The sequence below is a fragment of the Dermacentor variabilis genome, chromosome 4 (assembly GCF_050947875.1).
Source record: "Dermacentor variabilis isolate Ectoservices chromosome 4, ASM5094787v1, whole genome shotgun sequence".
NCBI lineage: Eukaryota > Metazoa > Arthropoda > Arachnida > Ixodida > Ixodidae > Dermacentor > Dermacentor variabilis.
The window spans coordinates 24979589-24995730 of NC_134571.1; the positions used below are offsets into that span (position 1 = coordinate 24979589).

At 47.4% G+C, this 16142-nt stretch overlaps 2 protein-coding genes across 3 annotated transcripts in view; one reads left to right on the top strand and one right to left on the bottom strand.

Annotated features, from left to right (window-relative positions):
• Positions 1–16142, top strand: part of LOC142578827 (GSK3-beta interaction protein) — a 613414-nt gene that overhangs the window by 423353 nt on the left and 173919 nt on the right. The window lies entirely within an intron of this gene.
• Positions 1–16142, bottom strand: part of LOC142578820 (alpha-1,3-mannosyl-glycoprotein 4-beta-N-acetylglucosaminyltransferase B-like) — a 166064-nt gene that overhangs the window by 30567 nt on the left and 119355 nt on the right. The window contains exon 2 of the mRNA XM_075688425.1: positions 6290–6547. Coding sequence (XP_075544540.1) covers positions 6290–6547 — 258 coding nt within the window. The remainder of the gene's footprint in view (positions 1–6289; positions 6548–16142) is intronic.

The following is a 16142-nucleotide window of genomic DNA, read 5'->3' on the forward strand; positions in this document are numbered from 1 at the left end:
CACTCAAGCTTCGCTTTTAAGTGCAAACGCAACATCATTAAATGATCCGTGATTGCTGTTCACGCTTTCCGGCAACTGCGCCTTATGTAACTGCAATATTTACCGGGAAACTTTGGCGGGGAACGCTATGCATGGAGGGGAGCTTTCTAGTAGAAACACGGCCTTTTGCATGGACCAACTTTCTGTTATTGTTTCACACTTTTAATATTGCAGTCTGAGAAGATTTAACATAAAAGGCATGTGCTTTCAATGTTTTGTTTCACGGCATTTGTTTGTGGGCTATCATTCTTTGTAAAGAATGTAAGACAAGGTATGAGAAACTTTAGTGATAACAGAACTGTAGTGCCGTACAGAACATATACGGCTATTTTCGCTCACAGGACATGCAATGCCGAGCGCTGGCACCGGATTTTCTGGGACACGGGGCCCTTAACGCTATCATATTAGTATGAAAACAATCTCCCCAAAAATCTTACAATGTGGGTTTCAAGCCAGTGAACGTTATATACTCCGCATGTGGTCAAATACGTATAATCTCAGTAAATGTTCTAATGCTTACCCATTCCGTCCTCAGCTATTTAAAGCAAAAGTCTGCATTCTTTTGATGCATGCTCAATGATCAGTTCCCAACTGATATTGCAATGCCTTGTTCAACAAAAGGCAAAAGCAATGGCTCAGCCAGAAATGTTTTTTGCGTGAAGGGGGGCACGGACGTCACTGGTGGCAGAGGGACGGGGCAGGCGTATCTTATCGCTCATCGTTTTATGCCTGGGCAAAGGCAGCCATCAAAGGAAGTGGAACTAGCCACTGTGCACTTGATCTGCCCGCCCCCCTTCCCGTTAAATCAAATAAACTGGGTGGGAAATGGCCACCTTTGCGCACGCCTGCAGTGCGAATAATTTTAGTGTTCGACGCTAGATTCACATTTTTCAATGTTTTTATAGAGTAATGATTTACCTACATCAGGCAAATTTCATTATTTCCTTCGTGTTTTATTACGATAGCAATTGTATTGGTACTCCAGGAGAATTTCCGCTGTTGACACCGGCATGAGGTTCCCTGTAAAGTCAAAGTGCGATACCACGCGCCGAAAGTTGCAGGTGCGAGAGAAAGTGTGCGAGCGTGGGCTGAGAAGGATGGCGATTTGATGCGCAGTGTCTTCTGGCGCGCGCGAGAGGGGGGGAAGGCAAGGGGAGGGTAGCACGTGTCTCCTCTTTTACTCTGGCCGCGGCTTTAGCTGAGCATAGCTGAGCGTGGCCGCGCACGCCTTCTGTTGGAGGTAATCCGCAGTGGGTGCAAAGGTTAGGCGGCACAAGATCGTTGACAGCTCCGAGCTCTCGCTAGAGATGCGAGGGCTTGGGAAAAAAACTTAATTTTGAGAAAAAACTTGTTTTGTCGTTTTCTTTCCTGGTGCATAGAAAGCGGAAAAAACAAGGTGTCCAAATTTACCTAATAAAATGTACTTTGACATAAGTTCTGCTAAATTTGGGTTAGTGTGTCACTTGTTTGAGAGTATGCTTGCGAGTACAAACATTCAGGCGACACATGCATCCAGTTTGTGTAAATTATTTGAATTTGGTGGTGTGCTGCATCACCATCTTTTGTTGCTAAGGAAATCATTCATCACTGGATACAGGATCCGGCATTTTACCATTGAAAAACGACAGGGAGGACAGCCCTTTATAGCACTACAATTCACACCGATCCTTCCCAAACAACACCATGAATTCTTGACGACATCCTCTGGACTTACACGTGAGTACTTTAGGACGTCCTCAAGACATCTGGTCGGGGGCCTCCAAACATACCAGTAAAGTCTGTTTGGCCTGTCTGAGCGTATCCTCAGGAGTCCTAGTATTCGAGGTTCTCCTCAGTAGGAAACCTTTGTGAAAAAATCTCAGATGTTCAGCATATCTGCCCGTGGACACCTTCGTCGGTATGCAGAACAGAATTTGCTGTTGTCTCAAATTAGTACTAAAGTGCATATGAACCGAAATATTTGCAATTCTGTGCAGGATTTTGAATAGATAGTGTGCGTCTGTGTTTCTTGCATCAAAGCAAAGCTGTCTTATATATTTAGAAAGTATTCTGCAGGTAGCTGCTCTCCTCAAACGAATTGCTTGGCTTGGTTTTATTCTCATTCTAACAAGAAACAAATTTACAAAAGGTCCTTTGCACTGTCTCCCAATTTCGACGCAAGCCTTTATGCGGTCATCTTCCGAGAGCGGGCTGTCGGGCTGTACCATTCGTATTGATGCACTTACAGTGCAACATCCTGAAAATGTTGGATACACAAAATAATTTCACTCGCTAGATCTTATATCAAGCGGATAATTTGCGGACAATTTTATTCTTACAGGTACAAAAGTTGCAGTTTCGCGCGAAAAGTGCTGTATCGATTGCGGCAGAAAATTAGTAGACAGCCATACGAAGTAAGGATACTAGTTTTATCAGCCGTATAAACTTGCAAACATTCCCTTACTAACTAATTTAACAAGCATAGTATCAGCACGCACAGTCAAATATGAACACGTCACAGTCGATGACCGCGGACACTCACCGTCAAAACGCTGACGTGAGGAAGCGCGGCAGCGGCCGCGAGCGAAGTGACCTTCGGGCTGCCTATCACTTTAACGCAAACTAAGCGGCGAGAACACAACACACGCAATGCTACGAGTCGTCGGCCCAGCTAGACTGTGCCGCCAAAGCAGATCGCTTTCGAGATAAAGCCACTGCGATCGCACGCCATACGCAGTTGCTGCCGAAGTGCAACGCCCCCTACCTCCCCTCACCCCAGTTCCCTGCGCGCGACCGAAGACGGCGCGCTTCTTCCCTGCTTTCCGCCCTTGCGCACGCTAGACTGAACCGCGATCGTCAGTTCACCGTGGCACGTTTTCCCTCGTACATACAGCATACGGCGCGCAACGACGATATTATCGCCCTTGGGCTTTATACGGAACTTCACGGCGACGGCAAAAATGCGCCTGGAGTGCCCATATAATTGCTATCGCAATAATCAAGAAAAATGTTAACTCATGTCGTCTTAGCGGATTATGCTTCATGAATGGCAAAACGTCCTCTGTTACATTAATGAGGAGACTTTGCAAGGCAGAAATGACAATGACAAAATCTTGGTGGTGACGTTGCCTTGGAGCTGTCCATTGTGGCTCGTCAAAGAGGTCACATATTTCGACTGCACTTGCATGGTTCTACAGTGAACTATTTTTCCTTAACAAATGACTACAAACGCGTTCTGAAGGAAACAAAGGCTCAACCTAATAGCAATCTTTTAGACCTTACCTGAAGGTAAAAATGGCCCAAGTACGAAAACAAAAATGTTGAATTCGTGAGCTCACACTTATAGGCACTGAGATTTCGACGAAGACTTGAGTAAATCAAGTTTGTGATTGATTTTTCAATTATTTACAGAAACTGTCATGGCAGAATGAATAATATAGTGAACGAATACGAATGTAAACTGCTTCAAAGGAGTTGCATACGAGAATCTCCCTAATTATGGCTGCTCCTTTGTCACCATTCTATAAGTCTAAAGGCGCCCAAATGTTTGACCTTGTTTGCGATATGGCGAACCCGCAGCACTTAGTTGATCGCGTAACAAATGCATTGCATTCCTAATCCGAAATGCTAATGTTCCAGAAGTATGCAAGTCCATATACGCCATCCTCCATTACCTAAGAAAGCCTAGGAACAGCTTTCGTGGATGGTAGATAAGAACTCCGCAAGCTACCAAGAATCTCTGATCAAATAAAGTGGGTTATTTGTTATAGTGTCAACATCTTGTTATAGGCCCTGGAAAGTTGTCTTTGCATGTTTCCTCGTCTGCAATTCCTTTTACTTCCGTGTGCTAGAAAGGTAAGGGTATACTTCGCGTTTTCAAAAATTTGGGGGGGAAAGCTTTTTCTATTTGTTTATTTTTTCACACCTTCAATATTTCTGGGGAATTTCACATCTCTATAGTTATCGCGCCCCTATAATATTCTAGTTCGCGTTGAAGCAAGAGGCAGCACGAAAGGCCATGCGCTCGCCGCTGCTGCTGCTCTTCACGCCAGCGTTGTGACAGCGAGTGTTCGCGGTCATAGAGTGAGATCTGCTCGCGTACGACCCGTGCGCACGCGAAACCATGCTTGTTAACTTAATTAGTTAGCGAATGTTTACTAGAATTTCTACGGGCGATAAACTACGATCCTTGCTTTGTGCAGTTGTCTAATACTTTGTTTTCTCTAGCCATATGGTTTGCCTTTCGGGGGAGACTGCGACTTTTTAAATATTTTACATGAAGCAGTTGATTTCGCTCCGATATGCCTGATTTCTTTCTATTTGTTCAAGAGTTCGGAGGTGGATCCACTGAGCAGAACTGAATTTTTTTTTTTCGTGGATGTTCTGCTGCTGTGTAGCTTTATCGATTGCGAGGATCGTGCAATCTGTCCAAATTAAGTTTTCAGTGGGCAGAATTAACTGGGCACCTGATATATGGCGCGAAAATCTGACAAACGTTAGAAGAGGGCTCAAAGCCATCGGCATGTGCAATAATTTATGATGAGAGGGCGATGTCATCGATTTAAAAGGACGCTGCACTAGCTCCGCAAATTAATTGAGTGTGTCGGCAACGCTTCACAACTGCTACGGAGTGTAACGTCATGACATGCGGCGGCATGCTGCAATCGGTTTAAAGCAGCGAATCAGCAAAAGAAGATGTTTACAACCGGCAGCACGGCTACATGACGCGAGTCAATTGTTTGTGAACGTCCTATGCAGAAGCACCGCGCCAATGAAAAACGATAGTGCGAGCTGCATCAGCTGCAACGGCAACTGCAACCGGAACGTGGATATTTGCCGTCTCGCAAATAAGCAAAGGGCAGAGACTGGCACCGCAAGATGGAAAAGTAAGTATATTAGAAGTAAGTATAATCTGGAAAAGTAAGTATATGCCTTCTGAGAAAGCTTACACATAAAGTTACTATACTAGCCTTCCCGTACCGAAATGAAACCCGTACGTTTCATATGTAGGAATTCACCACTGCGATGTTTCCCGAGTTGAGATAACCGGGCACGCATACCGTTATTTCAAAAGTCGTAGCTACCGCAAATCTGTCTAAAATTAGGACTCGCGAGACGTGTACGCGTAGATGAAGGAAATGAAGTACGAGAGAGCATTGCGTCATGCTGCCAGCCTTGGCAAGCGCACTCTCCTACAAGCCCCATTACCTTCACTTTTGTTCTCGTAGTATCAGCTAAACAGCTGACCTCTGAGAGTCGGCGTACTGGGTGGGAATGTTTGGCTCCCGGCAGTTTTTATTCGACGGCGCACTTGTTCGGCCACCCTGTCGTAGCTACAGTGGACTGCACCACATGTAGCGCTGTCTCCAGAGCGGGACCACTAGAACGTACACCGCGCACTCTGACATCACGCGTTGGGCCAATAGATTTGGTTTCAATCCTGCTGTGAAATGCTTTCTCCTGAATCTTTCCTTCCTCCATGCGTGTACGTAACGAAAGGCTCAATTATTATCGGGCGTTGGATTATTGCAGTTGCGCCTGTAAAACACTTACTTCAAAGAATTATATAGCCAAAAAAAATTGACCGCCCTTCCGCTACTGTGAAGAGGCATGTAAACGAAGCTCGGAATCCACGGCTCATCGTTGTCGTAACCCCTCGGCTTCGCGCTCACTCAGGGTGAGGTCGACACCTCGACGACGAGCCCTTTCTCGAGCGGGTTCCCGGGCGGTGTTCATCAAACGTCGCCTGCTCTTCGGCCGAACGCACGACGGGCGGCCGACCCATCGCAGCTCCGATAGTGTACTGACGCGAGAAACACTAGTTCCTCTCACGTTACCTAGACAAACGACTCCTATTGGTGGAGAGAATGATGTCAGTAGCGCGGCGGCGCATCAGGATTCTTCGTTCAACGGGTCTATTGCTTGTTTTCTTTTTTATTTTGCCTTCATAGCAATCCCTGCACGTGTGCAGCTCTGAGAGCAGCTGGTCTTTTTTTTTTTAGCATTCCATCGCCAGCGCAGGCTAGCGTATACAAGCTTTGCTTGAAAAAAGAAAACCATCCGGCAGGAAGACCCCCGTGGTGTGTGAGGAGCAGCGTTCACGCCGCACGTTCTCCGTTCACGCCCACGAGTGATTTCACAGGGAAGTACCGCACGTCCAAATATTGAAAACCGCGCGCACGAACGTGCCAACGGCCTACTTGCCTGCCGCGCCATGCGATATGGCGCCATGGGTGACGCGGGTACTCGACTGAACCGAAGGCATACATACCTCCAGTTCGTCCCCTGGAGATCTTGACAGCCGGTCTGACGGCGTCCGGGCCCGCCGTCAGGTGCGGCAAGAAGTTGTAGATGGCCGGCAGCTGCAGGTCGAGGGGCGTGCCGTCGCCCAGGCTCCCGTTGCGGGGCACCAGGTGCTGCTGCAGCGCCAGCACGTCCTCCCAGCGCTGGTGGTTCAGCATCTCGGCGTGCCGCAGTCGCTCCTGCAGCTCGGCGATGCGCTGCACCAGCGCAGACTCATCGGACATATCTGCGCAAACAGGAGAGTTTTGCGTCTCGTTATAGCTCTCCGATGCCGCTGGGCGCTTGAAGTGCAAAGAACAGGCGCTTGCTTGTGCTTTGTACTGTTTCTATCGGCCCATTGTGTTGAACGGTCGGCACTCACTTTATGTACACTTCATACAGTAGATGGTGGACATGCTCCAAAGTGAACACAAAAGAGAAGAAAAAAAATAGAGACAGGCAGAGAGGCTAACCAGACGTATAGTCACCCGCCGCGCGGTAGCCCATTGGATATATGGCGTTGAGCTGATGAGCTCGATGTCCCGGGCTCGATGCCGACTGCCGCTGCCGCATTTAGATGGGGCGAAATGCAAAAATGCTCGTGTACTTGGATTCAGGAGCACGTAAAAAAAAATAACAGGTGGTTGAAATTAATCCGAAGTCCCACTACAGCGTGTCTTATAATCGCATCATGGTCTTAGGACAAAAAAGCCCATGGGGACAAAATGACATAATTCTGGATGGCTACCCGGCACGGTAGGAAGGGGATACGAAAAGAGGGAGAAGGGAGCACGTAGAAAGTAAACCACAAACACACATCAGCGACGGACACGGTATAGACCGTTTCAACGGGCGAGGAGGATAGGGCGCGCGGAGAGCCTTTCCTCCTCTCTGGCTTGGGCGATCCGGCGCGGCGCTGCTTGAAAGTATTGCTGTCGCGTGCTGCGGAACGATTTTGAGATGTTTTAGATGGTACTTTGTAAAATTTACGCCGTGTCCGTTCATATAAGGTCGTCAGGGAAGCCTTTCGGTGCATCGGTAGCTGCAGTAGGCGGAAATATCTTTTGGGGGCGCAAAAATGTGACGCGTTTTATCAGCCGCGGTGTACGCACATTATCAGTCGCGGTGTGTGTATGTTCTGTGAACTATTTTGCTTATATCGGTTTTAATTCAACAAAGAAAACCGGTGTCTCTGTATTAGCAGCACGAGATGATAAATCTGCTCAATATCTGATGGCTTGGCGTAGGGAGCAAAACATAAAGCATAAGAGCGCATGTTCGTGCACGGCCAACCTAAGGCAACCACGAAACATCTAAGCGGCAGGCGCAATCAAATATTTGTGGAGCACCGGCATCGTTCTGGCGCATTTCAAGTCTAGTAGGCTTCAAATTACCATATGTCTACGCTAGCCTTCCTGCTTGAGGCCGATGGCGCTGCTCAGCAGAGCGATCACTGCGGTTGGTGAACCAGCACGGTACATATGCATGTAAGCTGTGCGCTTCGGCATTGCCTTTTTGGCCTGCATACAGCCATAATATATGAGGGATCGAATAAAAAGAATGCGATGCCTATTTTTGAGGACAAAATTTCCGTAATGCGTGTGAGGGCGTCGTAGAGAACGAAACGAACACAACCGAAAAAGAAATTCGGTTATCATCCTCTTTCTCGAAAAAGCAAGAGACAACGGCCTAACGCAGCAATAGGGCCTCTCATAGTCACGCCGCACAACGTTTATAAATATATCCGCTGATGCGGTATGCTTGGACTGTGCGGTATACAGAACAAATATATATGTAATCCAGCACCTACCCCTGCTTAGGATGCTCGCGCAGTTCGTAAACAGTCCCTTTGCTGGACAAGCGTAATTCAGACTGTAAGGTATGCTGCTATCACTTGCCAAAACTATTTTATTCAGGGGCGGAAACCTCATCCAACGAACCAAGTAGTCACGCAATGTAACCTGCATCGAACAGTTCGAACGCTTGTCAGAGTATAATCACAGCTCCTATCGTAGCAGAACGGTACCCATGCTCACGCTGTTACGATCGTCGCGTATGTTTCATGGCTCCTAAACCGCAGCTTAGAAATAGAGGATAATACTACAATAAGGTCACATTCGTGACTGGAACATTCAGAAATACATAATTCATCTCCGAGGATGATTGTAGACTCGAATATGCGCGCGCACATCACGCTGCGTGTTCCGTCCACCTCAACGCCTGCAGAAATTCCGGTCATGATGCCTTAAACCACTTCAGCACGTCTCACAGAACCGTTTACTACGTAGAAGACGCACGTCATACTAAACAGACCGCACGACCGCGAAAACAAACGCCAGAACCTGCCGCCGAGCGTATACCTGCCATGCAAAAGACCGCTTTCACCCAAGCCAGTATGGCGCTGCTCATAGGCGGCGCCACTGCGTTCACAATATGGCGGCGCCTACGAAAAAACGGTCTATAGCCGGCAGCGTTCTCTAAGTGAAGGTCGTATAGTGTCAAAAGCGGGAGACCATATAGTTGACCATGATTCGCCTATAAGTGCTTCAGGCGCCACCAGAACTTCATGTGAGGCAGGCGCGAGTCCCGATTGTGTTCAGCTCAGTGTCTGGCAGGAAGACATGCATAGTAAGCACCAAGTGTCTACTCTGCTTCTGTAAGTCTTCCTTTCCGGCAATGAGTTGGGCACAAAAGGGACTCGCCTGCTTGAAATATTGAACGTCTGGTGGCGCCTGAAGTACTTAAAATTCCAATCAGGTTCAACTAGAGTCACAAGCTTGTCATCCGACAAACGCAGGTCACAGTGAAACTTCCAGCGCTGAACAGGAATGGATAGAAAGGAAGTAGAAGTATGGTGAGATTTAACTTTCTTGCGAAGACTACTTTTCTTTCGGCTTAATTTTGTTTTTATACGTGTGGCGCCCTCCTAAAATGTTTCGAAGCCATTGGGTGGCTGACGATGTGTACCACAGGGCCTTGTTGCAGGGCCTCTGCGAGACGCCAGGGTTTGCGAGGCTCGGAGGAGTAAGCGAGCAGCAGTGCTGCTCACCTATCTTCCGCAACGAAATTTTTGCGAGGGGACCAGGGGCGGGGGGGGGGGGGGGCGGTTGCATTCTTTAAGTGTCCACCTAGGAAGAGGGAGACCGGCCCCCCCAGCCAATCAGCACTTCAGAAGCAGAAGAAATGGACATGTTCAGTAGGTCGACAGTTAAAAATGACCTCCCCCCCCCCCTCTAGAACACTTCTATGCGGCAAAACGCGCGATACCTTTGTAGCTTTTCACGAAGACAAGTACGGCCACAACCCATAACCTACTTTTTAGGCACACAGCAGCTGGTGTACACGGTCTAGGCTATCAGTACACACGACATTCGGCGCCCTCAGATTCCTCAATTTATCTTTCACATGCGATTGATTGATTGATTGATTGATTGATTGATTGATTGATTGATTGATTGATTGATTGATTTTTACATCCCAAAGTAACACTCGGGCTATGAGAAGCGCCATAGCTTTACATATAGGCTCCGGAATAAGTTTGGCCCCCTGTGTTTCTTATAAACTTAATAAGCACAGGAGAGATTCTGCAAATCCCCACCCCCATCTTATAAAATGCAGCCGTCGCTGCTGATAATCGAACCCGCGATTTCGTGCTCAGCAACAAAACGCCATAACCGCTGCGCAACCGCGACCCGGGTCAAGTATAAAAGTTAGATAATTGCTCAGGCGCGAGCCTGAAGGCTGAGGCGTAATACAGCCTATGTAAGCACTCGATAAGATTAATGTTGACCGCCAGCAAATACCACTCTCGACGCGAGGCTCCCGAGGGCGAAAGGAAGCGGCATCAACAACGAGCTTGTCACACAGCACATACACGTCCAACAAGAGCGCAGCGGTTCAAAACGAGAATAGCGGCGGTTCTCCAAAGGTCGAATTCTCACAGGACAACGATCGACAAAGGATGCGAGATCGTGCACTGGGTCAGACGCGCGCGACCATCTCATCGACCAGCCTCGCATTGCGACATGCATCGCCGTCGCACAGGCGCCGCAATGATCGCGCCTTCGCCTCCCGCGCGGGCGGGAAATCGTTAAGGGCGAGAACCACTAAGACCGGGGGCTGCGGGCTACGGCTTTAAGCGGCCGGCGGTACCATACACTATCGACGACGCAGTTATCCGGAGAGGCAGAAAAGGAGGGGCCCAAAGCAAACGCGGGGGGGGGCATCGGAAAGCGAACGAACAGTGAGCGCCTCAAAATACTATGCGCTACAGTGCGCGCGGTAAGTGAGACGTGCCACATGAACGCGCGCGCGCACGTGCGAGCGCAACAGCGGAAGATTTGCGGCAAGGCTGGCAGCGCGACGATCAATGCGAGTGAAATGTCGGGACATAAAGGGATAAATAAACATTAAAAATAAACGGAAGCGCCGAGAGAAACAAAAGGCGGTGGCGCGCGACGACCCGCGAGCTGCCCTTCACGCCTGGCTCGCTGCGGTGCGCGGGCGTACACACAGTAGCAGCACAGCCGTGCGCGCTCGGCCAATAAATGCGATTGAAGCGCGCGCCGCTGGTTTTCCGCGCCGCTCTCCCACCTTGCTGGCAGAAAGATCGGCGAGATGCGGCGTGCGGGGCACGTCCTCGGTATCGCGCGCGACGCGCTCTGCAAGACGATCGACGGGCGAGCGCCCACGCCGACGACACGGCGTGTACGATACGTGCACGGACGCGGCTAGTGCCGGCTATCGAAGCCGGAAATAGTATTATACTACAGCGGCACACCCTGCGGCCGCAGTGACCACTTGAGAGCACCGCGTGCCACTACGAAAGACCCGTGCACCTGCCGCCAACGATTAGGTCGCTTGAAAGATGAACACGTTCGACATTACAAAATCCATCGGTATATCCGCATTGACTTTTGCACATACAGGCTACAGCCAAATTCCGCGACACTGTCGGGAAAGTTGTAAACGGCAAAACTTCGCTATACTGTTGCGTACTCCAGGGTAGCGTACCGTACTGCTGCCGAGAAGTAGCGGCGCCTGCCTAACGAAGCTCGACCGACATTACTTATTGGGTAGCGTGGCGCTGTCGGCGGGCTGCAGGCATCCGGTAGATTATGGCGACCAAGCAGGGGCGAGACGATTTGCTAGTGGGAAACTTGCACGGTTTATTCAAAGGTAGTTGAAAGAAAATAAGAAAAACATGAAGTATGAAGTCTCAAGTAAGAAGTATATCAAAGTACATTTCGGAGCCCCTTAAATAGCTCTCTACAAGTGTGGGCGGGATCTTGCTTCCATCGATGACGCGTGACAGGCACGGAGAGAGGGCCCCTCCTCCTGCAATACCAAACACGGGACGGGGAGAGGTCGATCCTCTCAGCGACGAATCCAGTCGGGTGAACGACGCCTCCGGTGCACGTGGGCTCCGGTGCAGGAAAGGTCGGGTGAATGACCCCTCCGGTGCACGTGGGCTCTTGTTCAGAGAAGGTCGGGTGAATGACCTCTCCGGTGCACGTGGGCTCTTGTTCAGGGAAGGTCGGGTGAAAGACCTTTCGCCACGTGGTGTCAGACGCCAACCCTAACAATACTTATTTCGGAGAATAAATAAAACCGCGGGCCTCGTGACTCGTAAGAAAGACTTGTTAAATGTCAACGGTGGTAGCGAAATATAACTCAAAAGTCGGTCTCCATGCCTCTCATATATACGTACTAGCGAAAAAAGAAGTCGTTACTTTTGTGACCCCATAGCGAAGTAATTGCCTTGGAGCACTTATTGTGCACATGTAATGCGTCGCAATCGAACAGCTATCTTAAAGAAAATTTTAAAAATTGAAATTAATCTAAACATTTTCTTAATTAAGGGAAAATGAGACATCCAACCAATGGTAGCTATTGCTACAAAAGAAACCCATACGGTTTCCTCGAAAGAAAAGCCTCCCAGTTGAAGAAAAATTCGTCCTGGTCCGGGACTCGAACCCTGGACCACCGCCTTTCCGAGACAGCCGCTCTACCATCTCAACTAACCAGGCGGATAAGGTATGGCAGGGCGAAGTCGAATTTGTCAACAACTCGAAGCAAATGCAAGAGTTTACGTAATAGATCTGCGGTAAACCGCAAGGTGGAGAGTGGTAGTTAATTAGGGGAAAATGAGATATCCAACCAATCGCATCAATTGCGACAAAGGAAACCCATTCGGGTTCATCGAACTATTACGTTGAACATTTTTTTTTAATAAAGACCCGAGTTCATCAGGATTGTCACAACAAGCCAAATGAGCCGAGACAAGAAAAAAAGAAAAGTCCTGTTTAAAGTTAAAGTCGCTCGATTGTTTCGGAAGGAATCGCAATAATCCACTCGAGCCACTTTTTGAAGAATGAAAAAAAGAAAAAGAAAGAATGTCAACATCGAGGAAAATTAAGCCGGCAGCTGCGGAAAAGAAGATGCCTTTCAAAATCACGTTTATCATATACGCTTCGTCAGTTAGCAACCAAATACACTTGGGTTTCTATGAAGTCTTTGTTGTCAGGGGAGTTTGCTGTGCCGTTTGATGAACACTATCAGTACGTGTACCTTGTGTGTCTAATTATTTCCCCGTGATCTTTTCTTTCATGTATTTTTCCATTAGGGCCGAGGAAATAATGTTTACATGTATGTCATCCACGAGCCGGTGACATTAAAAAGAAAGGATGGCTCTTTGAAATGAATGTTTTCTTTTCCGAAAATAAACAGTGGAACGCATGGCATCCATCAACGCTTTTCAAAAATTATTTTGTACATGTATTTAGTACATAATATATGTCTACAGTTCTCGGAATAAGCTCGGTTGGAAGTATGCACTTTGGTGGTGTAGATTTTGTGTTCGTGTGACCTCGTTTTGCTTTGTTGTATTTTTCTTTTCCTTTCCTTCCTTCTTTCTTTCGTCCCAGCGTCTATTGTCGACATTATACTGAGCGGTCCCCTTGCCTGTCATTCCACAGCGCGTGGTAAATGAATGGCTCGTTGGGAACACAAGGATCGCTCAGGCACCGAACGTCGCCGCTTCTGCGTGGGGCACCTGCTTACAGAGGCCCGCGCAATGCATCCGCTTATAGACTGCATCCGGTGTCGGCCCAGATGCAATTTGGGACCGCGGTTACGGCTAAACTAGGCCATCGCAACCCATGTCGGGGCAGGAGCTCACGCCGTCGTAAAAGAACGCCACCACGTTTACGCTTACGGTGGACCGTTTCAAGCGTCTACTTCTCAGAAAATCGACGCACTGTTCAGCTTCCAAACGCAATGTTGTGTCGGCTAATTACTCTTTAGCAGATGAACGAGCAACAGCCTTATTTCGTTTTCGTCTTTACCAACGCCGCGAGATGAACAAACATGTCGGTAACTTAGAATGCCGCCGCTAGCAGACTTTTCTGAAAACAACCGGCTCGCAATACACAAGCAATTAGTACAATTTGCACAATAATTATTAAAGGCATATCGCAAAATAAAAATACACACGTAACGAGCATGTCAGATACAGTTTAAATAAATACCAACGAGATAGAGGAGAAAGATAACCTATATGCACGCTTCTTGCAATTGATCAAGCGAAAAAAGCAGAACATTCCGCGAGAAATGTCCCAAGAAACGGCGCAATATGCACGGTTTAAGCTCGAGGATTTATAACCTTAAATTTGAATCAAACGCCGAGGTTCGAAAAGCTGCCGTCGATTATCAAATATCGCACAAGATATTTTGAACATATTTATGAGTATAAAGAGACGCCAAAAAAAAAAAAACTCACTTATCTCACTGACCTCATTCAGAACAAGCGATCCCACTTGGAAGTTAACAAACGAAGGCGAGGAAAACTTCGACAGGCAGGAAATTACCAGTAAATAAAACGCAACCACAATATTTGAAATTACCGCCCGGTGTGAGCACATAGTTCTTTTTCTTTAATTGAGGTAGTAATTCAACACAGCGTGTTACGTACACAACTTTAGTGAAACAAACTAGCAGACCACAGTGAAGAAACAAAAATACACATGTTAGCTTCAGTGCCACAAAGACGCAGATAACTTTTTAGAAACGATGAAACCCAGCCTTTAGGACGCAAACACCAGGAGAGAAGTAGTCCCAGCGTGTGTGCGTCTACTTCTCTCCTGGTTTTTGCGTCATAAAGGCTGGATTCCATCGTTTCTACAAGTATGTACCAACAGGCCCAGGAACAGACTCTTTTACGAAAATAACATCGAACAAGATTCCACTTTCAATAAATCGACAGAATAAGTTTGTCCGTAATCTCATTTTCTTTTAAGCTGTTAGTAACATCATAGCACGCAGCTTTAAGAAAAACTAAGGCCTACGTTTCCCACTAAACCACTACCTTTGAGAACCAACGCGACAGGAAAGGTCAAGCATCTGACCAAATCATCCTGTCACCTAAGGATGCCAGCAGGCAGTATTATATTGACGATTACGTTGTCACCGCGGAACATGATTGTAAATTAATATTCGAAATCTAATTCTCTATTTACGTTCTAAATCCGTAAAGTTACATCTTGAGCTCATATACTTAGACTCCGCACCAATAAAATAAAAACGTTGAATTTGCGCTCAACAGCGATTTCTGCAATCGTGTCAGCCAAAACTTACTGCCATTTCCTGTGCCGTTATCGCTTCAAAAAATTCCCCTCCTCGAACGCTTGTTCTGGCGAAGAAAAAATAAATATTGCCGGCTTTTAACGCAATAATTTTGTCCTTCCTTTCAGACTGGCGCACCGCACGCACAGATTGTTCGCAAAACAAGTAACAGGAGCATATCAAGATTTCTGTGGCAAGCAAGTGCCACTTGCCTATATAAATAATACTTCCCACAATTCTAACTGGGAACAGCTTGCACATGCGGTCGTCAACGTCATTTCGAACGTGTCTGCGCGTATAAATAAGACGCCTTTGAAGTTGGCTTTCCCGCAGTCTAAGGCACCGTGTGGAGAAGCCCACTACAGTAATACTCTTTTCATTTCATTGTTACCGCGTTTACGTGCCCAAGTAACCGAGAACGTCACGACACCAAGATCAATCGTCGTTTTCAGCAAATGGGTCAAAATGAAAGGTCCATCGTAGACTGACGCCTATCGACTGTGGCAGACCAGCGCTGTACCGTTTTCACCACAAGTACATATACGCAGGTCCGATGTCTTCGCAGTAACACAGCGCTGACGCTGAACCTGGAGAGCACTACGCGCATTGGACTTCGTTTACGCTAAACGTGCGCCGCTGACGTCACGCACGCACCCGAAAGTTACTGGAACACTAATACGTTTCGTCGCAAACTTCTGGAACGCATATCTGGAAACTGGTGTCATCCTTGGAGTCCGTTCCAAGCAGATATGAGTTTCGAAGTCTAGTGTCATCCTTAGAATTCATTACAAGTGGATATGAGTTTCCAAGTTACCAGCTATACAATTCGTAACTTGCAGTGTGTGCCGTAAAGTAATTACTTAAGCCGACGGAAAAATTGTAATTTCTCATGCAAGAAAATGTTCGCCTCTGAGAGTAACCTAGCTCAAGAAGTTGAATTGTGCTTTATGCCACAGGTGATTTGTGAAAAGTTCTGTTAATAAAACAAGAAAATAATAACCCCTATATCTGCAAAGATTCTGCTAGCTATCCCAATTCCTTTTTTCTATAGCAATCGTTTTAAAATCGCCGCAGCAAAACGACAACGTTGAAAGCCAGTAACATTTACTTCCTTTAAAAGCCTGAAACATATAAAACAGTGCACATCTCCCGCTTTTCGTTCCATTCCCAGCCGCCGTTTACGGCATGTTACTTTCCGCGTCGTCGTTAGGATGAGAACC